Consider the following 19411-nt stretch of genomic DNA (forward strand, 5'->3'; position numbering starts at 1 on the left):
GAGACAGCGCGCCCTGTGAAAACACACGGTTACATCAGTCAGGCCTCCGCTTTTACAAAAAAAACAAAATATGTACCATTAAAGTCCAGCACTGCATGTCCTCCTGTGTAATAATTAAATTACAGTGTAAAGATGGGAAGCTCAATCTTGATTTGAGTGTACTTCCAATCTACAACAGAACACAAATTTGACTGTTTTATTTGGACTGATCCAATTTACTATAAATAGGTGACCTTTATAGCACTGACTGGCAATTTCTAGTGACTTCATTTATATACTGAAATATATATATAGGCTTTGGTGTAAAAGCTTGTAAAGCAAAATAGTCTGTTGATATCAGATTACTGTAAAGTTACCTTCAATATTTGGAAATTAGCTACCTTCGTGAATGGATTAAAAATAGTTTATGGCGTGTTCGAATAAGTATGCTTCAGGGTGTATTTTCCTTGGAAAAGAGTGACATTTTTGAGGGCTGACTCGTGTTTATGGATGTATAAATTCATGACTTTTGATCTGGTAATTTGAAAAATAAATGCACAAGTCAGGCAAAACAAGAATAATACAGGGAACTCATGTCCTAGGAATTAAAAGTGTTAACAGTGATAACATATTGTGAAGCACTAGCCAACACACCGGAGGGAAGCGGGATGTTGTTGCCACATCTATTTTGAGAACAGAATTACACCTTGTTGTTAGGGAGATAACTTTCTAAACTCATGATAAAGAAACCCTCGAAAGCAGATTCAATGCAAGATGTGGCATCGAAATTGTCTCTGTAATTTTACTCGATCCAAGACATTTTAGGTCTCAATAATAGTCTAATTGACTTGCTAAGAAGAGGTCAAGTCTTGTTGTGTCTTGATAATGTAGGCAAGCCGTGACAAGCAGCACGTCCTCATCAAGCAGGAGCACATTGTTTCCTCCCCAGTGGACTTGTGTTGTTTAATTGGCTAAGTTGCGCGTCTGAATTAGACATGGCATTTCACTATTGACTTTGATAATTAATTAAGATTGCTGACTCGGCTAAGTCTGGGCTATAAAAGGAGATGCTTGATGTCAGTGGAACTAACCTGGATTTAACAAAGCAGTGATTCAGCTGACCGAGGAAGCAAACTCTCAGGAGAAAGTGAACAAGAGTTTGAGTGGCAGAGCCTTTGACTGGAACAGGACGTTATTCAAGCACATGAAAGTACCCTTTCTTACAAGTCAATTACCCTTTGTAAAATGCAGAAGTACCCTATGTGGGAAAAAAGTACCTTCAAAGCTAGCAGCTCTGTGAGGTTCTAATTAGTCACAGCTGTGCTTTGAGCTAAATGCTATTACTGTATATAGGCATGCTAAAATGCCCACAAAGATAAAGCAAGCATGTTTGTGTTCAGCAGTTATAATGGTTACAATGTTCGCCATCTTAATTTAGCATGCTAACATGCAAACACATGTCAAGTAGCACTGCACACAAGCATGATGATGGCAGTGTCATTAGCTTTGCAGGGATTTAGTCATTAACCAAAGAAAAAACTAATTCAAATTTTGACCTGATGATACCGCGAGATGAAAAATTAAGGGACTACATTTCAGTCATTTTTGAGAGTTTACAGAGAAACGCCTGGACGTAATGGCGTTTAAAATGCGTGAGTAGAGAATAAGTTGGAGATGACGGGCAGCAGCCTTCTTAACTTTGGTGCCATACAGCCTCTGCTGTTACTAGGCTACAAACAGCTGGTTACTCTGCTGAGTGACAGCCTGTCACACCTCCATTCAGTCTCCTGCTCTCTGCAGTCACTTCTGCTGTGTTTTAATGCAGCTAAATTCACAGTATAGAGCTTCTCATTGATATCTTTGTCTGTTCCCGCTGTCATACAACAGAGCAAGTTTGAAATAGTTCTTTAATTGCAGCCTGTAAACTCTAAATGTTAACCAGCAGACATTCCCAAGCTGCTGCACTGCAGTGATAAAAATCCTTATTATCGTGACGCTGTCTGTACAAAATCAACATAAATCCAGTTTAATGACACCAGCTCTGTTGTGTGATGAGCTACATTAACATTTAAAATGAATGATACACGTAAAGTTCGTTAATCTGTACAAAAGTGTGAAAACATCAGTTCACTGTTTTATGGTTGATTACGTGCCACGCTGTTTCTTGGCTCTCAGCAGTTACCAGCCAACCAGCAGATACTCCAGGAAGTCACTGCACCCAGCCAATAAAAAGTCCGGCACATAACCTCCATAAAATGGCGAATTGTCATTTTTAAACCAAACAACTGAGGCAGAACGTGTTGATTAGTGAGGCACAGAGGAGCAGGTAGGTGGATTGTGTTACCTTCGGACAGCTGTTTCCCGTTTCCAGTCTTTGTGCTAAGCTAAGCTAACTGGCTGCTAGTTAGCTTACCTTAGAACAAGCTAACGTATCTGTCATATAACTGATGGATATGAGACTGTTATTGATCTCCCCATCTGACTCTCTGTGAGAAAGCAAATAAGCATATTACCTAATGCCCCTCAGGGTTTCATGAAAAGACTGTTCAAGGCTTTTTAAGCATCTTGCTCTCGTTACTCGTCATCAGCTCAAACAAGTGGGATGTGTGTTTGTGTCCCACCGACAGAAAGAGCCTGAATAAAGGTCCTTTATGTTTCAGCACACAAAGACAATTTGATGATTTTACAGGATGTCACATCCACAGACTGATATATTGATGTCCCTTAAATGCATTTCATTTTTTTTTCCATCTTTATATGAAAAGGGAGCTCCCTATTGGTTGAGTCTCACCCCACCCTCCGCCTACTTTCCCCTGGTTTCCCGGGCAACCATGTTAGGGTGGAGGAAAAGAGCAAATCATGTGAGGGCATAGCATCTCTCTCCCTTCTCTCTCCTGGTGTGTATGTGTGTGTGTGTGTGTGTGTGTGTGTGTGTGTGTGTGTGTGTGTGTGTGTATAAAAGCCTCTCTCTCCATGCTTTCACTTCACTCTCAGCTCACCATTGCATCGCAGAGAGGAGCAGGGCAGACGAGGGGCACGACTGAAGGAGATCCCCGTGTTACAGTGGGAGACATTTCTTTGACCTTCACTCTTCGTCTCTTCCTCACTTTCTCCCACTCTGCCAATGTGTTTTGGGGTTCCCTCCTTTCCTCCTCCTCCTCCTTCTCCTTAAGCGTGTCCGCTCTGCTTGGACGGTGGCTGCATCGATGCAAAATGGGTTGTGGCAATTCCTCAGCCACCAGCACCTCAGGAGGGGGTGAGTGTTTTTAAGAAAAATGTGTGTGCATCTGTGTGTGTGTGTGTGTGTGTGTGAGAAATAATGGGTGAGTGTGTGAGGGAGAGAGTTGTCACTGTATCAGCACCAAGGGGAGAGGGTGTTTTGAATGTAAATGAAGTGTGGCAGGGTTACCCTTGCATTCAGTGTTTGTCCTCAGATGTGTGTGGGGGCATTATCTGCGTGTGCTGGTGTAGGTGGTCTCAGTGTCTTGATTTCATTCACACATAAATAAACAGCTGTATATTGTAATATATGTCTCTGTCTTAAAATATCTGTAAAAATCCCCCCACTATGTTCATCATTTTGCGGCGTACTGGCTCCCGCTTTCTAGTGTGTGTATATGTGTGTGAACATGCATGTGTATGTGTGCAGTGGTTTCCTAAAGCTCTGGGTGGTGGGTCGATCATGAAGGGTCTCCCATATTCTAGTATAAGACAGCGAGGTACTAGCCTCAGGGATGTACTGCTTTGAAAATGATGACACTGATACTGTAATTACAGCGTTACTGTCTACACTGACATAAAAGCGTATTCTTCATAGGTCATCTGTGTTTTTTTAACGTGTTTCCTTTCTCTTGGTGTGTTTGTGCTGGTTTCCATGGATTTCATGGATGAAAGGCAAGCAGTTTCAGTGACATTTACACGTCTTTGTCTCCCCACTTGACTGATGCTGGTAGTGCCTGTAAACAGGCAGCTTTGAAATACTCCATCAATGGCCAGGTTTCATTCATAAAGCCTGAAGGACTCATTTGAATGGTTTTACTGATGGTCGTCCAGAAATCCTGCTTTATTGTGGCTTGTTCTCAAATAACTCATCTCTTTCAGTTGATTTAGGCTGATTCAGTACCGGTTTTAAATTATACTGAGCAAATCTCTGGGCACCACAGTCAAATTGAGGTAATAATTAGATTGAAGTATCTGCAGGATTACCTCACCACCAGTGCCCATTAAAGCAGTATGGTTTGTGCTTGTGTACGTGTGTGTGTGTGCTTGCAGGTGCCTAATCAGTGCTGGCCAGGCATGTTAACAGAGCCACAGACAGCTACTGGGAAACGCGACCTGGTGTTATGGTTTGCTTTAAATATGATCTGCTTCAAGGTTAAACTAAACTGCCGGCAAACAACATCTACGTAGTGTCTGAGTTTGTTGTAAATGCCGCTCGCTTGTCTATGAAGGAAAGCTGCGTTCATTTCTGTGCAGCAGCTCTTATTCATTTTTCTTCTTCTTAGAGGTCAGCGTTCAGCACAATGTCAAGGACGTGTGACATCCTGTCACTTTGACAAATGTGGACTCATGGCTTATTTGTCCGTGCCAGCTGACACTGGGCCAGAGTCAAAGGACACTGTTTCCTGTTATTTTCTTATGACAGAAGCTCCTCCTGCTTCTATTTTATATCATTTTAATCTAGGATGTATAATTGTGCCACTACACATTTGTGTTTAATGTTTAAGTGCTGTCTTGGTCACAACATACATATACAGCCGTATATAAAATTAAGTGTTTTTAACATTATACAGTAATGTATAGTACCAGTCAAAACTCTGGACATACCTTCTCATTCAATGTCTTTTCTTTTTTTTTTTATGACTGTCTACTTTGTAGATTAATACCGAAGACATCAAAACTATCAGATAACAGATACTGAATTGTAGATTAAGCAAAAACCACCTTTTGCTTTGATGACAGCTTTACACACTATTGGTCTCTACCAGCTTCAGGAGGTAGACACCGAGAATGCTTTTCCAACAGGCTTGAAGGAGTTCTGTATTATATATATATTCTGAGCACTTGTTGGCTGCTTTTCCTTCACTCAGGAGTCTCACTCATCCCAAACCATCCCGGTTGGATTCAGGTCAGGTTATTGTGGAGATCAGGTCATCTGGTACTACACTCCATCACTAGCCTTCTTTGTAAAATAGCCCTTTCACAGCCTGGAGGTGTGTTTTGGGTCACTGTCCTGTTGAAAAACCAATGATGGTCCCAGGAAGCACAGACCAGATGGGATGACATGTCGCTGCAGAATGCTGTGGTCAGCCTGATGGTCAAGTGTGCATTGAATTTAGAATAAAATGCCAGGATTGTCACAAGCAACGCACCCCCACCATCACACCTCCTCCTGCATACTTCAGGGCGTGAACCACACATGCAGACACCTTCTCTACATCTCACAAAGATGCAGCAGCTGAGACCTAAAATGTCAACTTTGGACACATCAGACCAAAGGACAGATCTCCTTTGGTCTAATGTCCAGTCCTTCAAGTCAAGTCAAATTTACTTATAAAGCACACTTAAAAACCACCTACACTGACCATAGTGAAAGACAGACCAAAGCAGGTAATTACAATCACAAATATGAGAAACCCTGACATACACATCAAAGCACACAGCTCATAGGCACACATAAACAACACATAGGCATAGGAACAAGACAAAAATCAGGCACATCAGGATTCAAACATTCGCGATAAAAAAAGTAAGTTTGAGCCTGGATTTAAAAGGGTCAGAGGAGGGAGCATATCTGAGAGGAAGGGGCATGCTGTTAAACAGGAAGTCAGAGGTCTAGGATACAGGAGTCCATTAACGGTTTTTATAAAATATCAACTGATTCCTGATTTTACAGTAATTCAACCATGAAAGCCTGATTCACACAGTCTCATCCGAACAGCTGATGTTCACATGTTTCTGCTACTTGAACTCTGAAGCGTTTATGTGCGCTCTAATCTGAGGTGCTTCTTTGGTGATTTCTGGCACTGACACCTGTAACGAACTCAGCAGAGGTAACTCTTGGTCTTCTTTCCTTGGCGAACCTCACGAGAGTCCGTTTCATCAAAGCATCTGATTTTTGTGACTGTCTAATGATGGACTGTCATTTCTCTTGATTTAGTTGAGTGGTTCTTGCCATAATTGCCACAATCTTAGTATTTACTATATACCAACAATCTCTCTGCACAGCACAATTGCTTGTCTCAAATGCATTGAGACGACAGGAAATTCCACTTATTAACTTTTAACAGGGCCCGCCTGTTGACTGAAAACCATTCCAGATGATGACCTCATGAAGCTGGTTGCAATAATATCAATAGTGTGCAAAGCTGTCATCAAGATGACATCAGATGTAAGTGTAATGTGTTCGAAGTAACAAATTGTAATAACATAAAATACTGTATGTCTTCAGATGAAAAGGTATACTTACAAATACTGTATATTAATAAACACTTATGCCCTTGTATCTATGCACAACTACATTATAGGGTGTTATAAACCATGTATTAAATGCTTGTCTATTGCTTATAAATGCTGAATATGCAGTTTAAGTGTTCCCACACTGTTCTCTTCTGTAGAATTTAGATCACAGCACCTCCTACTTCATATCATTCTTTTCACTGGAGATGTATAACTGTGTCACTACACATTTGTAGTTTAATTATTTGAAGTGTTGATTTGGTAACAATAATGTTTACCTCACTTGCTTATCATTTCTGATATTTGTCAAACTTTTTAACTCCTCCTGTGGGCACCAATTTCAAGCTCTGTTCGTACCAAACTCAGATTGACCACGTCCGTGCACTCTGTATATCACATTGCTCATCCCTGGTCTTATGCACCCATGTGCACCCTTGGATATGAATGAGCTTTTGTCAGGCTACTGAATAGACCCCTGTGTCATGTCAGCAGACTCAAACATTTACTGTGGAAAAACCCTTGATTCCTTTTACAAGGATACAATTCAGTGGTTTTCTGTGTAATGTAATTTCTCCAGTTTTCTACTATTAAATCTTATTCCTGGAGCAACCTTTTCAAGGCACATTTTTACAGCCAAAAAATGGAGTGAAGAAGCAAGTAGTAGCAAGAAAGAAGGATTGAATCGAGGTTTTTGTTCCCCCGGTGTTGTCAATATAATACTGTACGTTCAAGCAGGAAGTTAGATTATCCTCCCCCTGAATGCATTATGATCTCATTTCAATTCAAATCAAGTCCTGTGGACTGCCTGTGGTTCAGCAAAGAATGAGCTGTTGTCAGACCATAAAAGAGTCAAGCAGCACTGGGATGAGCGTCACGGGTGTCATTTAGAATTGAGGCACTTTACACTGTATGTCAGTTTACAACATGACCTCTGTAAAAATCCAACTGTTAAGAGGTGGTGAGTAGCCTATATAATGAAAACCATTATTGTGGATACACAGCAAATTAAGCACTCAAATGGACTTGGTAAGAGATAAAATATTACACTGAAGTATAAAATGTGTTAAAAACTTAAATGAGAATCTTACTGGTAATTCTATTATGTCACTGTTTGTGTTTGGTGTCCTTTGTATGTATTTCCTTGATGAGTTTTGTGCATTTTGAAGGTTGGTCTAGGGACGAGCGTTGCAAACATTGCTTAGACGTGCTGTGGTATGTGGAATTGGCTAATGTTATGCCCATAAAAGATAAACATCAAATAATAAATTCAAAAAATGGAACTATTGTCCTTGGGCAGTCATCAGAAGGCATGCGTACATCCGTGGAATTTTTGTTTTGCAAGTGGTGTGTAACCATAATCTGCACAAAGAGGTGAAAAATGCATTGGAATTGGAAATTTAATTTCCAATTTGTCTTTTATTCTACAAACTTGACATATTTGGACCACAAATGGTCTTCCTCATGTAAAAACAGGTAAATATTTTACCCAAGGAAGACCATTTGTGGTTGAAAATTGCTGGGTACAATGTCATTATCTGACTGATGGGTAGTTTAAACTGGAATCATGTGCTGTAATTTATCTCATCAATATAACTAAAAGCTACAAAAATCATAGAAATTTTGTAGAGTAACATACAAAATATTTCCTTCTGAAATGCAGTGGAGGACAAATAAAGCAGACTTGAATACCTGTGTAAATGTATTTTCTTCCCACATTTAAGTCTACCCATGCTGTCTGAATCTCAAGTCAATCCAGTTCAAATTCCAATTTAAGGAGTGTTACCAGTGTCATCTGAAGTGTTAGGCATTAAACTAATTGATTTATGAGACATGTTCTGAAATAGTGAGCAGGGAGCTGTTAGGTAAGTCAGATAAGTGGTGTGTTAAAGTGCGATGTGTTATGAGTGGTGGTTGAATCCCATGGCTGTTGAATGATGGGCCTTTGAAAGAAACTATTGTCTGGACAGTAAACACAGGGGGATTAATCCTTAAATACCTTTCACAATGAAGATGAATTAAAATTTGTCTTTTCATCTGTTTTCAGGGCCAGCAGAAGTGTCCAAAGATGTGTAAGTACACCAGTCATTTTCTAACCGTTCAAAGCATTTATGAAGCTAATCATCTGTGGCCTGCAGGCTTCACATCCAGATTACACAGTACACTGTAACAAAAGAGCTTTATATCTACCCATGCAGTATTCATCAAGTATTTGTCTGTGTTGTGGCAATTATTTCCACACTGGAAACTGCACTGATGTTGAAAAAAAAATTGTCATCACTGATTAACAAGTATTCCAGTAGTGCATAGTTTGGCAAATGCAGCAAAAATTATATTTAGTGTAGGGCTGCAGTGTTTCCTCTAGGATTTTTTTCAGCAGTGGGGACAGGCTCTCCAGGGGGGCCGTGGCGGCGCAAACAAATGACACTTGACTGCAGATTCTACTTTCACAACCTATTTATTGAATGGCCAGTTAAAAATTGCTTTTTAAGGCTGAATGTAATAATCGAAAATTTAAAAAAATAAATAAAACAATAAAATTAAATAAATAAAAATACAAACGATAAATAATAATTTCTTGATGGGGCTGTAGAATCAGTGGCAAAGTTTGCACCCAGGCTCAGAACAATTAATTTTTCTGGGTTTTTTTATAGAAGAGCTGTAAGGCTCAGAGGATGCACCATCACTTCGCTGTCCTGCTCCTTCACTCGGCTCTCCCCCTGCTGTACTCTGCTCTCCTTCACTTTGTTCCACTGCTCCTCCCTGTCTAATGCTACTTGTCTTAAACGATTACATAAAACATTAACGTTAGATAATTTACACTCACATCGCATCTGATTACAAGTGTGGACACAATTTTTTACCTAACCATCATCATTTATGAGTCAGCAAAAGGCTAATGATACCTGACTAGCGTCATCTTCATCAGCTGTCTTTCTCTTCTTAGAGAAATATTTGAAGAAGCTCATCTGAAAATGCAGTCAGCAGTTACATCATGGCGTGTAGATATTAGCTTAATGCTATCAATTAGTTTACTCATGTTAGCGACAATGAGTTGGCACTGGGCCCAATTAACTTAAGCTACTGATATGTCATGTAACGTTAGCTGGCCAGCAATAGTTTGCGAATGTCTATTTAACTTGTAAAATCTATTATGAGTCATCTTAAGCTAATAAATCTACCTTTTCTCTGGTAAGTCGCTGCCCTACTCTGACTCTCTGACCTGGTGCCTGAGTGCTTGACGTGATGTCACTTTCAAGGCCGCGCTCTCACGAGTAATTAACGTCGGACTCTGCTGTGAAGGTGGAGACATGCGGCGGTGGTGTATTTACGACAATTAAAAAAAAGAAATTTGAAGGAGCGGCAGCTAGGATTTAGGAATGGCGGCCCGCCACTCCTAAATGAATGTAGAGGAAACACTGGGCTGTCTGGTTCCCCCTCAACAATATCCACCATCAATACTGAAAGACACCAACAAAAGAGATTTACAATAAAAGAAATGAATAGATATAGTTTTTGACCATGAAACCAGGCACCCATTGGCTTTTGTTTGACCTCTCCTTTTGCAAATAATGTGTTTCTATTGGCTTTAGAAAAACTGTCATGTTTACAGGGAGGACAGGTTGTCCTTTGACATCTACAGCTTAGTGAGGGGCAGCATTTCCAATGCATTTCCTGGAAGCAGTGGGTGTGTGTACGTGTTTATGTTCTGCACATATATGTCTTTGTGTGTGTGTGTGTGTGTGTGTGTGTGTGTGTGTGTGTGTGTGTGTGTGTGTGTGCATGTGTGCTCCTTGATAACCATCTGAGCCTCCAGCACAGGACCCGTGAGAGCTGACAGCAGCACACTACTGACTCACCAAAGCTAATCACAGCTTCCAAGGACTGCACCACACAGCAAAATATCACACACGCACAAACCTACACACACGCACTTACTTAGGCCACGTTTGGGGAAATAACATGGACTTACATTAATTTCCTGATGACCTAACACTAACCACAACCACTGACCCAAAGTCAGCTGTTTTCCTGGTCTGATCTTAAGTCAGAAAAATGTCCCTGAAAGCAGCCAAAGTCATACCAAGAGGCAAAGATAAAGAGAACTGAGGTCACTGGAAGATGGTTGTTCACAAGCATCATTCCAAACAAACAAAAAGTTTCTCAGAACTTCCAAAAGGGAATCAATAATAATCCCTCTGCAGCTACATGGTTGCTCCCCCACAGTCCAATGTTGGCTGCTTCTCACTAGTGTGTAAGCTCTTATGTCCTCTGTGCTCATAAGAGCTGACCTGACCTGTGCTTCTTCTCTCAATCAGGACAGAAGATCCTTTGGCAGAAGATGAGAAAAGAAGGTATTTCGCTAATTGTCTCAAAATCATTTAAATTCTATTTTTCTGGTGCTGTTGGATGTTATCTAATCAATACACATTTGTAGTGTGGAATTTTAAAGTACCAGTCTTTGCTTTGCGGCATATACATTACGGGGCGACAATATAAATAAGTCTTTTGCATTGAAGACATTTTAACACGTCACAATAGGAAAAGCACAGGTGGAGATAATAAAATTAACAATGGCTGAATTCCATTTAGCTGGCTCATTGTTAACGCTATTAGTAACACCAGTAGTATGTGACCTAAAGTCTAAATTTCCCCATAAATATTTGAGATATTATTCTAAATTACCATCATTTTTTGCCTCCTACATTGTTCTCCTCTCCTCTCAGGAACTATGGTGGCGTATATGTAGGTCTACCTGCAGACCTGACCACTGTGGCTGCTAGTCAGTCCAAGTCCACACGTAAAGGTAAACATCTACAACACTGTACTGTCCGTCCTGTCTTCTGGAAAACGACCATCTCTCCATAGAAAATTAAGGACACTGTTGATGTGTTCAGCTGTAGGTTATATTAAGGTGGTACCTCTGACACTGATGAGCATCTCGTGGTGAAGCGGCTCAGGGCGTGGAGGGAAATTATCCCTTGTGGCTGAGCCACCACCCCATGAGACCATATGCCTGCCTACAGCATTTCAGGTTTTATTTGACCTTTATTTTGACTGAATTTTAATAAGAAGCATTCCCTTTGTTATCACAGCTTGACTACTCATAGATATGAAGATAAATACGAATCATTTATCTGGACAAATTTTGGCAAATTTGGACAATATTCACATTAATTTGTATTTCCCTATTCTACATAACTAATCCTATAAAAGGTTATTCCTCTGTGTTGCATGTTCATGATTTCCAGGTCATTCTCTCCTTCTAATACAGTGTATAATGGCAGTGATTTAACTGAGCACTGCTGATATAAACTGCGACACATACTGTGACCAGTATGAAGATTAAGTTGCAGTAAACAAACTTCTACCTTTATGTTGTATTTTGCAGTCCTGAAAGCTATCTTCTCGTCATGTTTGTCCTTGTGCTCATCGAAGTTAAATGTAATAATCAACTGATTCATTTTTGTGTCCTCTGTCTCAACAAATATTGCCTCTTTTTAACATGGAGGTGTCTCAGTTCAAACTGTCAAGTAGAGAGTGTGGGTGTTTTTTTGAGAAGCACTGACATTGAGAGACACACGAACTAATAAATTATTAAAAAATTATCTTATAAATTTTATTGATTCTGTTTTCCCTCATTTTGCAGACTAGCAGCTACTGAAGGGAACACAACACAGGTGCTCGAAACAAGGCTGTTTCTTCATCTCTTAACTTGCTCTTCTGTATTTTTTCTCTTAAAGTGAACAGAAGCTGGTACAAAAACGCCAATAACTGTAAATGTTCTTTGTCTCAACAGGGGCCTGCATACTCATTCACCTAGAGACACTCACATTACAAGCAGACGGCATATAAGTGCTCCAATTCTGGCTCACCACACACTGAATAAAGACTCAGGCTTTAACACTCTCATTGAGCGGGGATGTGGACAGCTTGCCGGGGCTCAGAGGACACTACCTTGTGGAGCCATGGGTGGCACAGTGATACAGGGATGCACAGTGGAGGTCTGCATAAGACATCCATCATCACCTTTCACTTTGCAGGAAAAAAAAAGAAAAAAGATTGGCATCAAAGCAGACATGCACCCACCCTGGGAATGGCAGCGGTGGGCAGCAGCAGCGGGCATTGTGACAGCCATCTTGGCTCCTCGGTCACGGCACTGGAGCGTTCTCTTTCTTTCTCAGGAGGAGACGGGGGACCAAGCCAACTCACTCACTGACTGCCTGGGACTCACACACATTCCCAATAGCCCTCTGCAATAATAATCACTGCTCAGTTATTTCTCCGAGACACCATCAATGATTCATTGGGTGGCAGAGTTAGGGAGACAGAGAAATCTGAGTTTCACAGAAGGCAGCAAACACATTCCTGTTAATTCGTCACAGAACATCTCAGTGTTATCAAAAATAGCATCGCTTTCAATCAGGGAGCTGCTGCAGCAACAGAAGAGTGTGAAAATGACACCGACTTAAACCATGGGTCTAAATGCTAATAACAACTGTGAGATGAGTCGAGTGTTTTAGTCTATGTCCCAAAATGTCCTGGGTGCGTCAACCAGGTCGTACCTGGTGTTGTCACCCAACTTGTGCCCCAGACTGATTATGTAACATCAGCATATGACTCATGATACATAGAGGATCTCTGTCTCTCTCACTCATGCTCTCTCTGCAGCATGTTTTTCCCCCCTGAAGAGCTCTGACTCTAGTAATTCTGGGTAATTCATACAGCTCTTTCTCAGAATTGTTGCACAGTTTGTTAATATCTTGCAATATAAATGCAGTCTAATGCGTAACCGCGAAAAATAAAAACATGTTATTAAATTATATTCAGTTGCGAAAAATTGTGAACAAAGGAAACACACTAACAGACCGAGGTGGTGATTTTTGTTTTCTCCTCACTTGTTTTTCTGACAGTGTATTCACGTTGCTGTGTAACACCTGCACCGGTTTTATTACAATTTAATTTATCCATTATGTATCACACTTTATTGTGAATGTCGTTCTTCTGTATGTGATCTTCGAAGGATAGCTGGTGCTATTGTGGATTTTTCTTATTGTCAACAAATCCCATGAAAAGACTAAAACCAACAAGTTTCTCATCACAAGGTCACTCATTTGGAACTACTCAAGCTTTCAGCCATATCTTGTGGCCTTCCATAGCTGATGCATTGCTTCAGCTGTCATGGAGATTAAGGACACATAATACCATGTAATTAATTTTTTTTTTTTTTTTTTGGCTCATACATATTTTAATCAAACTGCTCTCATCTCTCAATACTTTCTGACTTCTCTACCGCATCTGTGGTGCTCAGCCCAAAGCCCATTTGTTCCTACTGAAGATGTAAATCTATATGAAAACAGGCCACAAACATATAATTTCATTTAAAAAAAAAAGGTTCATTGATTTCCTAAAACAGTGGAGAACCGTGGTTTTTAGCAAATGTTACACAAACAGGTTTGAATAGCGCATTTGCTAGGTCTACAGTGCCCATGTTCACCATAATGAAGGAACCCATCACCCAGTACAACAGTGTGGCTCACTGGTATGTTCTTAATAAGTTTTAAACAACAATGGAGGTCTATGGTACAGAGAAATAAGACACATCAGGTTTTGGTTATATTATGTCCATATATTTTTTGTAGCATCAATGAATCATTGGTTTTTTCATGAGATTTGTTTCACAAAAAGAAAAAATGAAACACCACCAGCCTTATCTTTTAACAAAAAAAAATAAAAATAAAAAAATAAAAAAAAAATCACCACAGCGTCCCCAGGAGAAAAAAAAACAAAAACATTACAGCTGGGCAGTCATTAGGGGCCAACGTCATTTGTCAGCCAGGCTCTTGACAGTTCTTTTTCTAATGAATGTACAACATCCTCCACTCACCAGGACCCTAGAGGAGGCTGGAAATAGGCCAACTTTAAACACTTGAGATTCAAGAGATGTTCTTTCCGCACTACACAAAATGCTGTATATGCCTGAGTGTGTAGCCTCGACTGACCAGTCACATAAAATAGGGACTTATTTCACCGCGCCTGAACACAAGCTTGCTGTTTACCGCTTGTGAGTTTTCTTCAGAGTGACGCCCACTAGCCGCAAAGCTGTGTTGCTGGTTAGCAGTCACATTGATACCAAGGGATTTCATGTAGTGTCTTTTAATTGCAAGCCATTTGTCAGTTCACAACGTTGCCATGTTTACACTGTTCACCTGTGGTAGAGGCAGAATATACTGCATATACAAAGAGCTGCTTTATGTACTGTGTAGTTGAAAGCATATTCTAAAAAAAATAAATAAATAACAAAACAAAAAAAGAGATGCAGTGTGCCTACGGCACCACAGGACAGATTTGATCAGAAACCCACCTGAGACATTATATTTTTGGTGTCCCTTTTCCTTGATGTCTACATTCCCTGCCTGCTGCTGCCTCAGCTTCTCTGCGTGAGTCCCTACCGGAGGCCTTTGGCTTTGACAGCGTGTTGTGCCGCCTGTCTCTCCCTCTTTTATCAGCCCCTCTTTGCCCTTTATGGTTGTTCCTCCTGTATATGATGAATGTCATTGCCTTTGCCCTATTCATTTAGTCTAACAGGAACAAGAGGGCAGAATGTGGGTGAATAACACGGTCTGAAGTGAAGCCCTCTACATTAAAATGTCGCTGTGGCACATTGTGGGATAGCTGTAAAAAGCTGTACAATACAGCATGTAGTTTGAATGTAGCAGAGGTGGGGTGTGCTTAGAGAAGTAATGTATGTTGTAAAGGAGGTGTTTGACATTTGGGGGAATACATTTATTTGCTTTATGCAGAATTATGACAAGACTGATACCACTTTCATGTACACTAAATATGAAGCTAGCCATCAATTGCTTAGCTTAGCACAAGGACTGGAAAAACAGGTGGCCTGGTTTTGTCCAAAGGTAACAAAACCCATTTACCAGCAACAAAGTATGAAAATGACACATAGTTTCAGGGGGTCTTTATGCTGAGCTAAGATAACCAGCTGGCTATACGTTTGTATTTAGCAAACAGACATGAGACTGGTATAAATCTAACTCGGGGTACAAAAGCAAATAGGCACATTTCTCCAAAATGTCAAACTATTCCTTTACTGTTTGGAAATATAAGATCCTTCAGGTTGTTGACCACTTGAGTTCAAAGCAGCTGTGAATTGTTTTAATTTCTTACATGCTACATTCACACACTGGTAAAGCCCTGGAGTGGTCAATAAACACACCAGTGTCTCTTTAAGCTGTTGACCGCCTAGTATGATTAAAGACGTAATGACTACAGTGATCAGGTTGTTCAATGATGACTCACTCTGAAAATCATATTTTAAAGACTATTTTCTCACTCTCATGTTCTGCCTGTCTTTCATTCACACATACTCTTCATCTTTCACACACAAATTACCCACTCATCCTAAGCGTCCATGCACTCTTTCCCAGACACAGTCAAATCACCTTCATCAATGATGCTGACATGAGGAAAAAAAAAAAACAACTCTGTGAAACTCATCCATGATCATCCGATTCAATTATTTCTGATTAAAGACTTTTATATCGTCGCGCACAGCTGTGGTTATTGATTGTGGTCCTTGTTGAAATGTATCTTCCTTCTGTAATCAATAAGCCTGAGACTTCAAAGATTACATGTGTGTGACAGACTGCCTGACAAAATCAAGTGAGGACTGCTGAAGAGAACATTTGTCATTATTGAACTGAGGGCCTTTGTGCCTTCCGCCTGCAACATGATCAATCACAGCTCCATCTCTGTAATTGACTGCATTGGGAGTGCATAGAGGAGAGGGAAGGAGGAGCAGGAGGTGGTGAGAAGACAGTAACTCTGTCCCGTCTCTCATTGCACAGTGGCAGTTTGAGCCCCCCCAGTGATCCCACATCATATTGTGCTGTAGGTGCAATAGCTAAGGACTGAAAAGTATAAGCTGCTCATGTCACACTGAGCAGGATGAAACAGAGCTTCACTAATAAGTCACCAAGGGACAAAGAGCTGGAGAGACTGGACTCACATTACCACAACCATACCATACCATATATGCACATACAGTGTCATAACAAAACTGGATGGCCAACTTTCACATTTTATATTGACTGCAAACGACCTTTTTCCTAATCATAACAAAGTGTTTAGCTGCCTAATCCACTCCACACCTCAGCCATAATTTATTTGTCATGAAAATGACCTTTCCCTAATCTTAACTTTATCACAGTTGCTATATGCAGATACCGCATGTGGTTTTGATAACACTGTCATTGGATGTATTACAATAAAAAGTTGTCATTGCATATAATACAGAATTGCAGAATTGTCCAAAGTGACGCACTTGTCTGGTGAGGTTTGCCACTGCAGTACAGTTATTTTAGATAACTAACATAAAGAAATAGACATCTTGCTGTTGAACTACAAAACAAAATTCTGCCACTACTCCAGTGATTTGGGATGGAAATCCAGTTTCAGCATCACAGGGATGCCCAGGGTGGCGAGGTGAATGGCCGTTGCTCCACCAGGTGTTGGCAGTGCAGACTGTACACAGTGGGACTTTGGGATGGAAGACGAAGTCATAGGTTTTCTTTTTGTATTTTATTTCCGACCAGCCTTAGTAAAATGACCTCAGGCCTGAATAATATGTTGTAGAGTTAGTGTAGGCTACATTTTAATGCAGTGACATGACGTGTGGGGGCCCTTAAAGTCAGTGCGTTGCCTCTGTTCTTGTATTGATGGCATTTATTTTATGTATGCAGACATTAAGAAACAGTAAAAAACAGAGCTCTGATCCAAGTTCCTGGACTTGGAAGAACCGCTGGCTCACATCCTGATAAACAGGGTTTGAAATCTTTACTCTAACAGTGATCCAGCTCTGTAAATCTTATTTGTGTGGAGGCAGAGCCTTCTTTACAGTGAGACACATACAGAGACACACAGGAACTCTTTGTAAAGTCACTGAAAGAACACAACATGTTATACCAGGTATTGCAGAGAGTATTGAGTGTGATATCCCCCCATAACAGCATGTCAAGTCAATGCAAACTAAGCCACTGACTTGCTGTCTGTCATCTAAAAACAGAATAAAGTTTCCATAACATAGCACTCCATTCTCCAGTGAGGTGATGTGAGTGAGATAAAAATCTGTGTGTGTGAACTGTGAGTGCTACGTGACGGAGAACACGTCCTTAATCAGATCATCTGTGCATCTGGCCCACCGCAACATCACAGCTGCTCTTTCTCCAGCAGAAATTTTCAGTCAACATAGGCGTTTCCCAAAATCTGCTCTCTACTCTTGCTGTCTGCTTTACTTCTAGTTCATGCTTCTAGAAATCAATGTACTTTACAGTTTTGTTCTAACAGGAAATAATCCAAGACTGGCGCCTGTCAATAAAACTGCAACTTTGATATACCTGTGACAACAAAACTTTAAAGACAGTCGAATGTCTTACCAAAGATTTCATAGTTATCTGATTTGTTCATGGACCTATTTAAGCACGTCCACATTTATTTCAAATTTATTTGCGCTGAAACAGCACCTCTACTTTATTTGTCTATAGTGGGGGGTAATGACGAACAGCAGCATCAATTGCACACTGAAAAAAGTGTATTTTTTAGTATGGATACTGGCTTTGTATACCTTATTTTTGCCACTTATCCAGTGTAAACACACTGCATACTTAAAAATTCTTTTGCACTTTTGGCCACCAAGCGGCTCCACTAGACCAGACATGTGGTGGTTCAGGTCAGTTTCCATGTCGCACCAAACATCTGGCCCATCTCACATAGGATTACTTCCAATAACACATACGCAAAGGCAAAAAATAAGCCATAATATTACATATACATTTATGTAATTTCATGTAGCTCATGTCCAAAATTTCAAATAAATTCTACACCCAAGAGCAGAGGAAAGAAATCTAGAGAAAGCCTTCACCCTTTAGCAGGTGAATGTTAAAACATCTTTCTAGTGTCAGACAATTAAAGTGAAATTACTATTAATCAAGACACATTTTTGACTGGTTGGGGACAAATCTGCAGAAACATTCAGACCTTCATGTTGGGAAATAAACTGTGATTGGACACACTTATTTACTAGTTTGTTTCTTCATTCATTTAAATATGTGCAATCCTGCCACCACTGGACAAGAGGCATGAAGAATGTGATAGAAGACAGTCCTGCATTATTTGTGCACTGTGTCCAAATTTTAGTAGAGAAAGCGTTTGACCTATGCAGCATGTACAGAAGACCAAGTGGTAACTCCACTTATCACCAGTAGATGTAGCTGCAACACAGCCCAAGGTTCAACCCTGAAGCCCGCTAGAGAGATCCAAGACAGCCAAACATCACATTTGGTTGATATCTACGTCCTCTCTCTGTTACCCATGAAAAGTGAGAAGAATGTCCTTGTTCTGCCCTTGAGGCGTCTGCAACTGCTATAAGGTATACATTGTGATAAAGTGTTTAAAGTCAGCTAGCAGCTCTCACAATCTCCTCCAAATGACTTGTGAAGCCAAAGGGTTGCACTAATCTTTGGCGCCAGAGTTGCTAATCTAGCCCAATAACTGTAACAGGGTGCTAATCACTGTTTTGGTGGAAAAAAACCGTGCCAGCTTTTCCGTGGCAATCAGGCCACTTTGAGGCACCCGTGAACTTACTCTGATGAGTTTATAGCTGATGTCAGGCTCAATCAAGGACATGGCTTTATGGTTTTCACAATAATGAGGCTGAAAACTGAAAATGGGCGTTTTGCCTGCCCAATACTCCCAGTAATGACTTATCTGGCCTTTAAACCTTACTGAGAAAAAGGGGGAAAGGAAGGGCTTTGCTGCCAAGTGAATATACAAAAATATTTACAGAAATAGCAAGGCCTGACTTCATTAATTGGTATTTCAAATCTGCATGCCTTATGTTCTCATGTAATGTTCCAAATTGGCTGAGTATGGTTTCTAGCAGAGGCCAACCGATAGTGAATTC

General features: G+C 40.5%; 1 protein-coding gene across 2 annotated transcripts; it reads left to right on the forward strand.

Moving 5' to 3' along the window:
* The first annotated feature begins 2825 nt into the window (after window positions 1-2825).
* Window positions 2826-16002, forward strand: c25h12orf75 (chromosome 25 C12orf75 homolog). Of its 2 annotated transcripts, XR_013077301.1 has the most exons (7): window positions 2874-3235; window positions 8483-8507; window positions 10755-10790; window positions 11163-11242; window positions 11334-11470; window positions 12086-12116; window positions 12236-16002. XR_013077301.1 is itself a non-coding variant. In XM_076733766.1 (6 exons), the coding sequence occupies exons 1-5, from the start codon at window positions 2953-2955 to the stop codon at window positions 12088-12090; spliced, it is 429 nt and encodes a 142-aa protein (XP_076589881.1). In that variant the 5' UTR covers window positions 2826-2952; the 3' UTR covers window positions 12091-12116; window positions 12236-16002. The 2 variants fall into 2 exon arrangements, 1 of the variants encoding a protein (XP_076589881.1); XM_076733766.1 differs by lacking the exon at window positions 11334-11470 and having other exon boundaries at window positions 2826-3235.
* Window positions 16003-19411: the final 3409 nt, after the last annotated feature.

Source organism: Chaetodon auriga, chromosome 6, assembly GCF_051107435.1.
Source record: "Chaetodon auriga isolate fChaAug3 chromosome 6, fChaAug3.hap1, whole genome shotgun sequence".
Lineage (NCBI taxonomy): Eukaryota > Metazoa > Chordata > Actinopteri > Chaetodontiformes > Chaetodontidae > Chaetodon > Chaetodon auriga.

Excerpts from the sequence above, each read along its gene's own strand:
- c25h12orf75 (XM_076733766.1), top strand. The coding sequence starts at position 2,953 with ATGCTTTCACTTCACTCTCAGCTCACCATTGCATCGCAGAGAGGAGCA. Across the intron at positions 8,508-10,754 it reads GCAGAAGTGTCCAAAGATGT|GACAGAAGATCCTTTGGCAG; the intron begins GTAAGTACACCA and ends TCTCTCAATCAG. Across the intron at positions 10,791-11,162 it reads GCAGAAGATGAGAAAAGAAG|GAACTATGGTGGCGTATATG; the intron begins GTATTTCGCTAA and ends CTCTCCTCTCAG.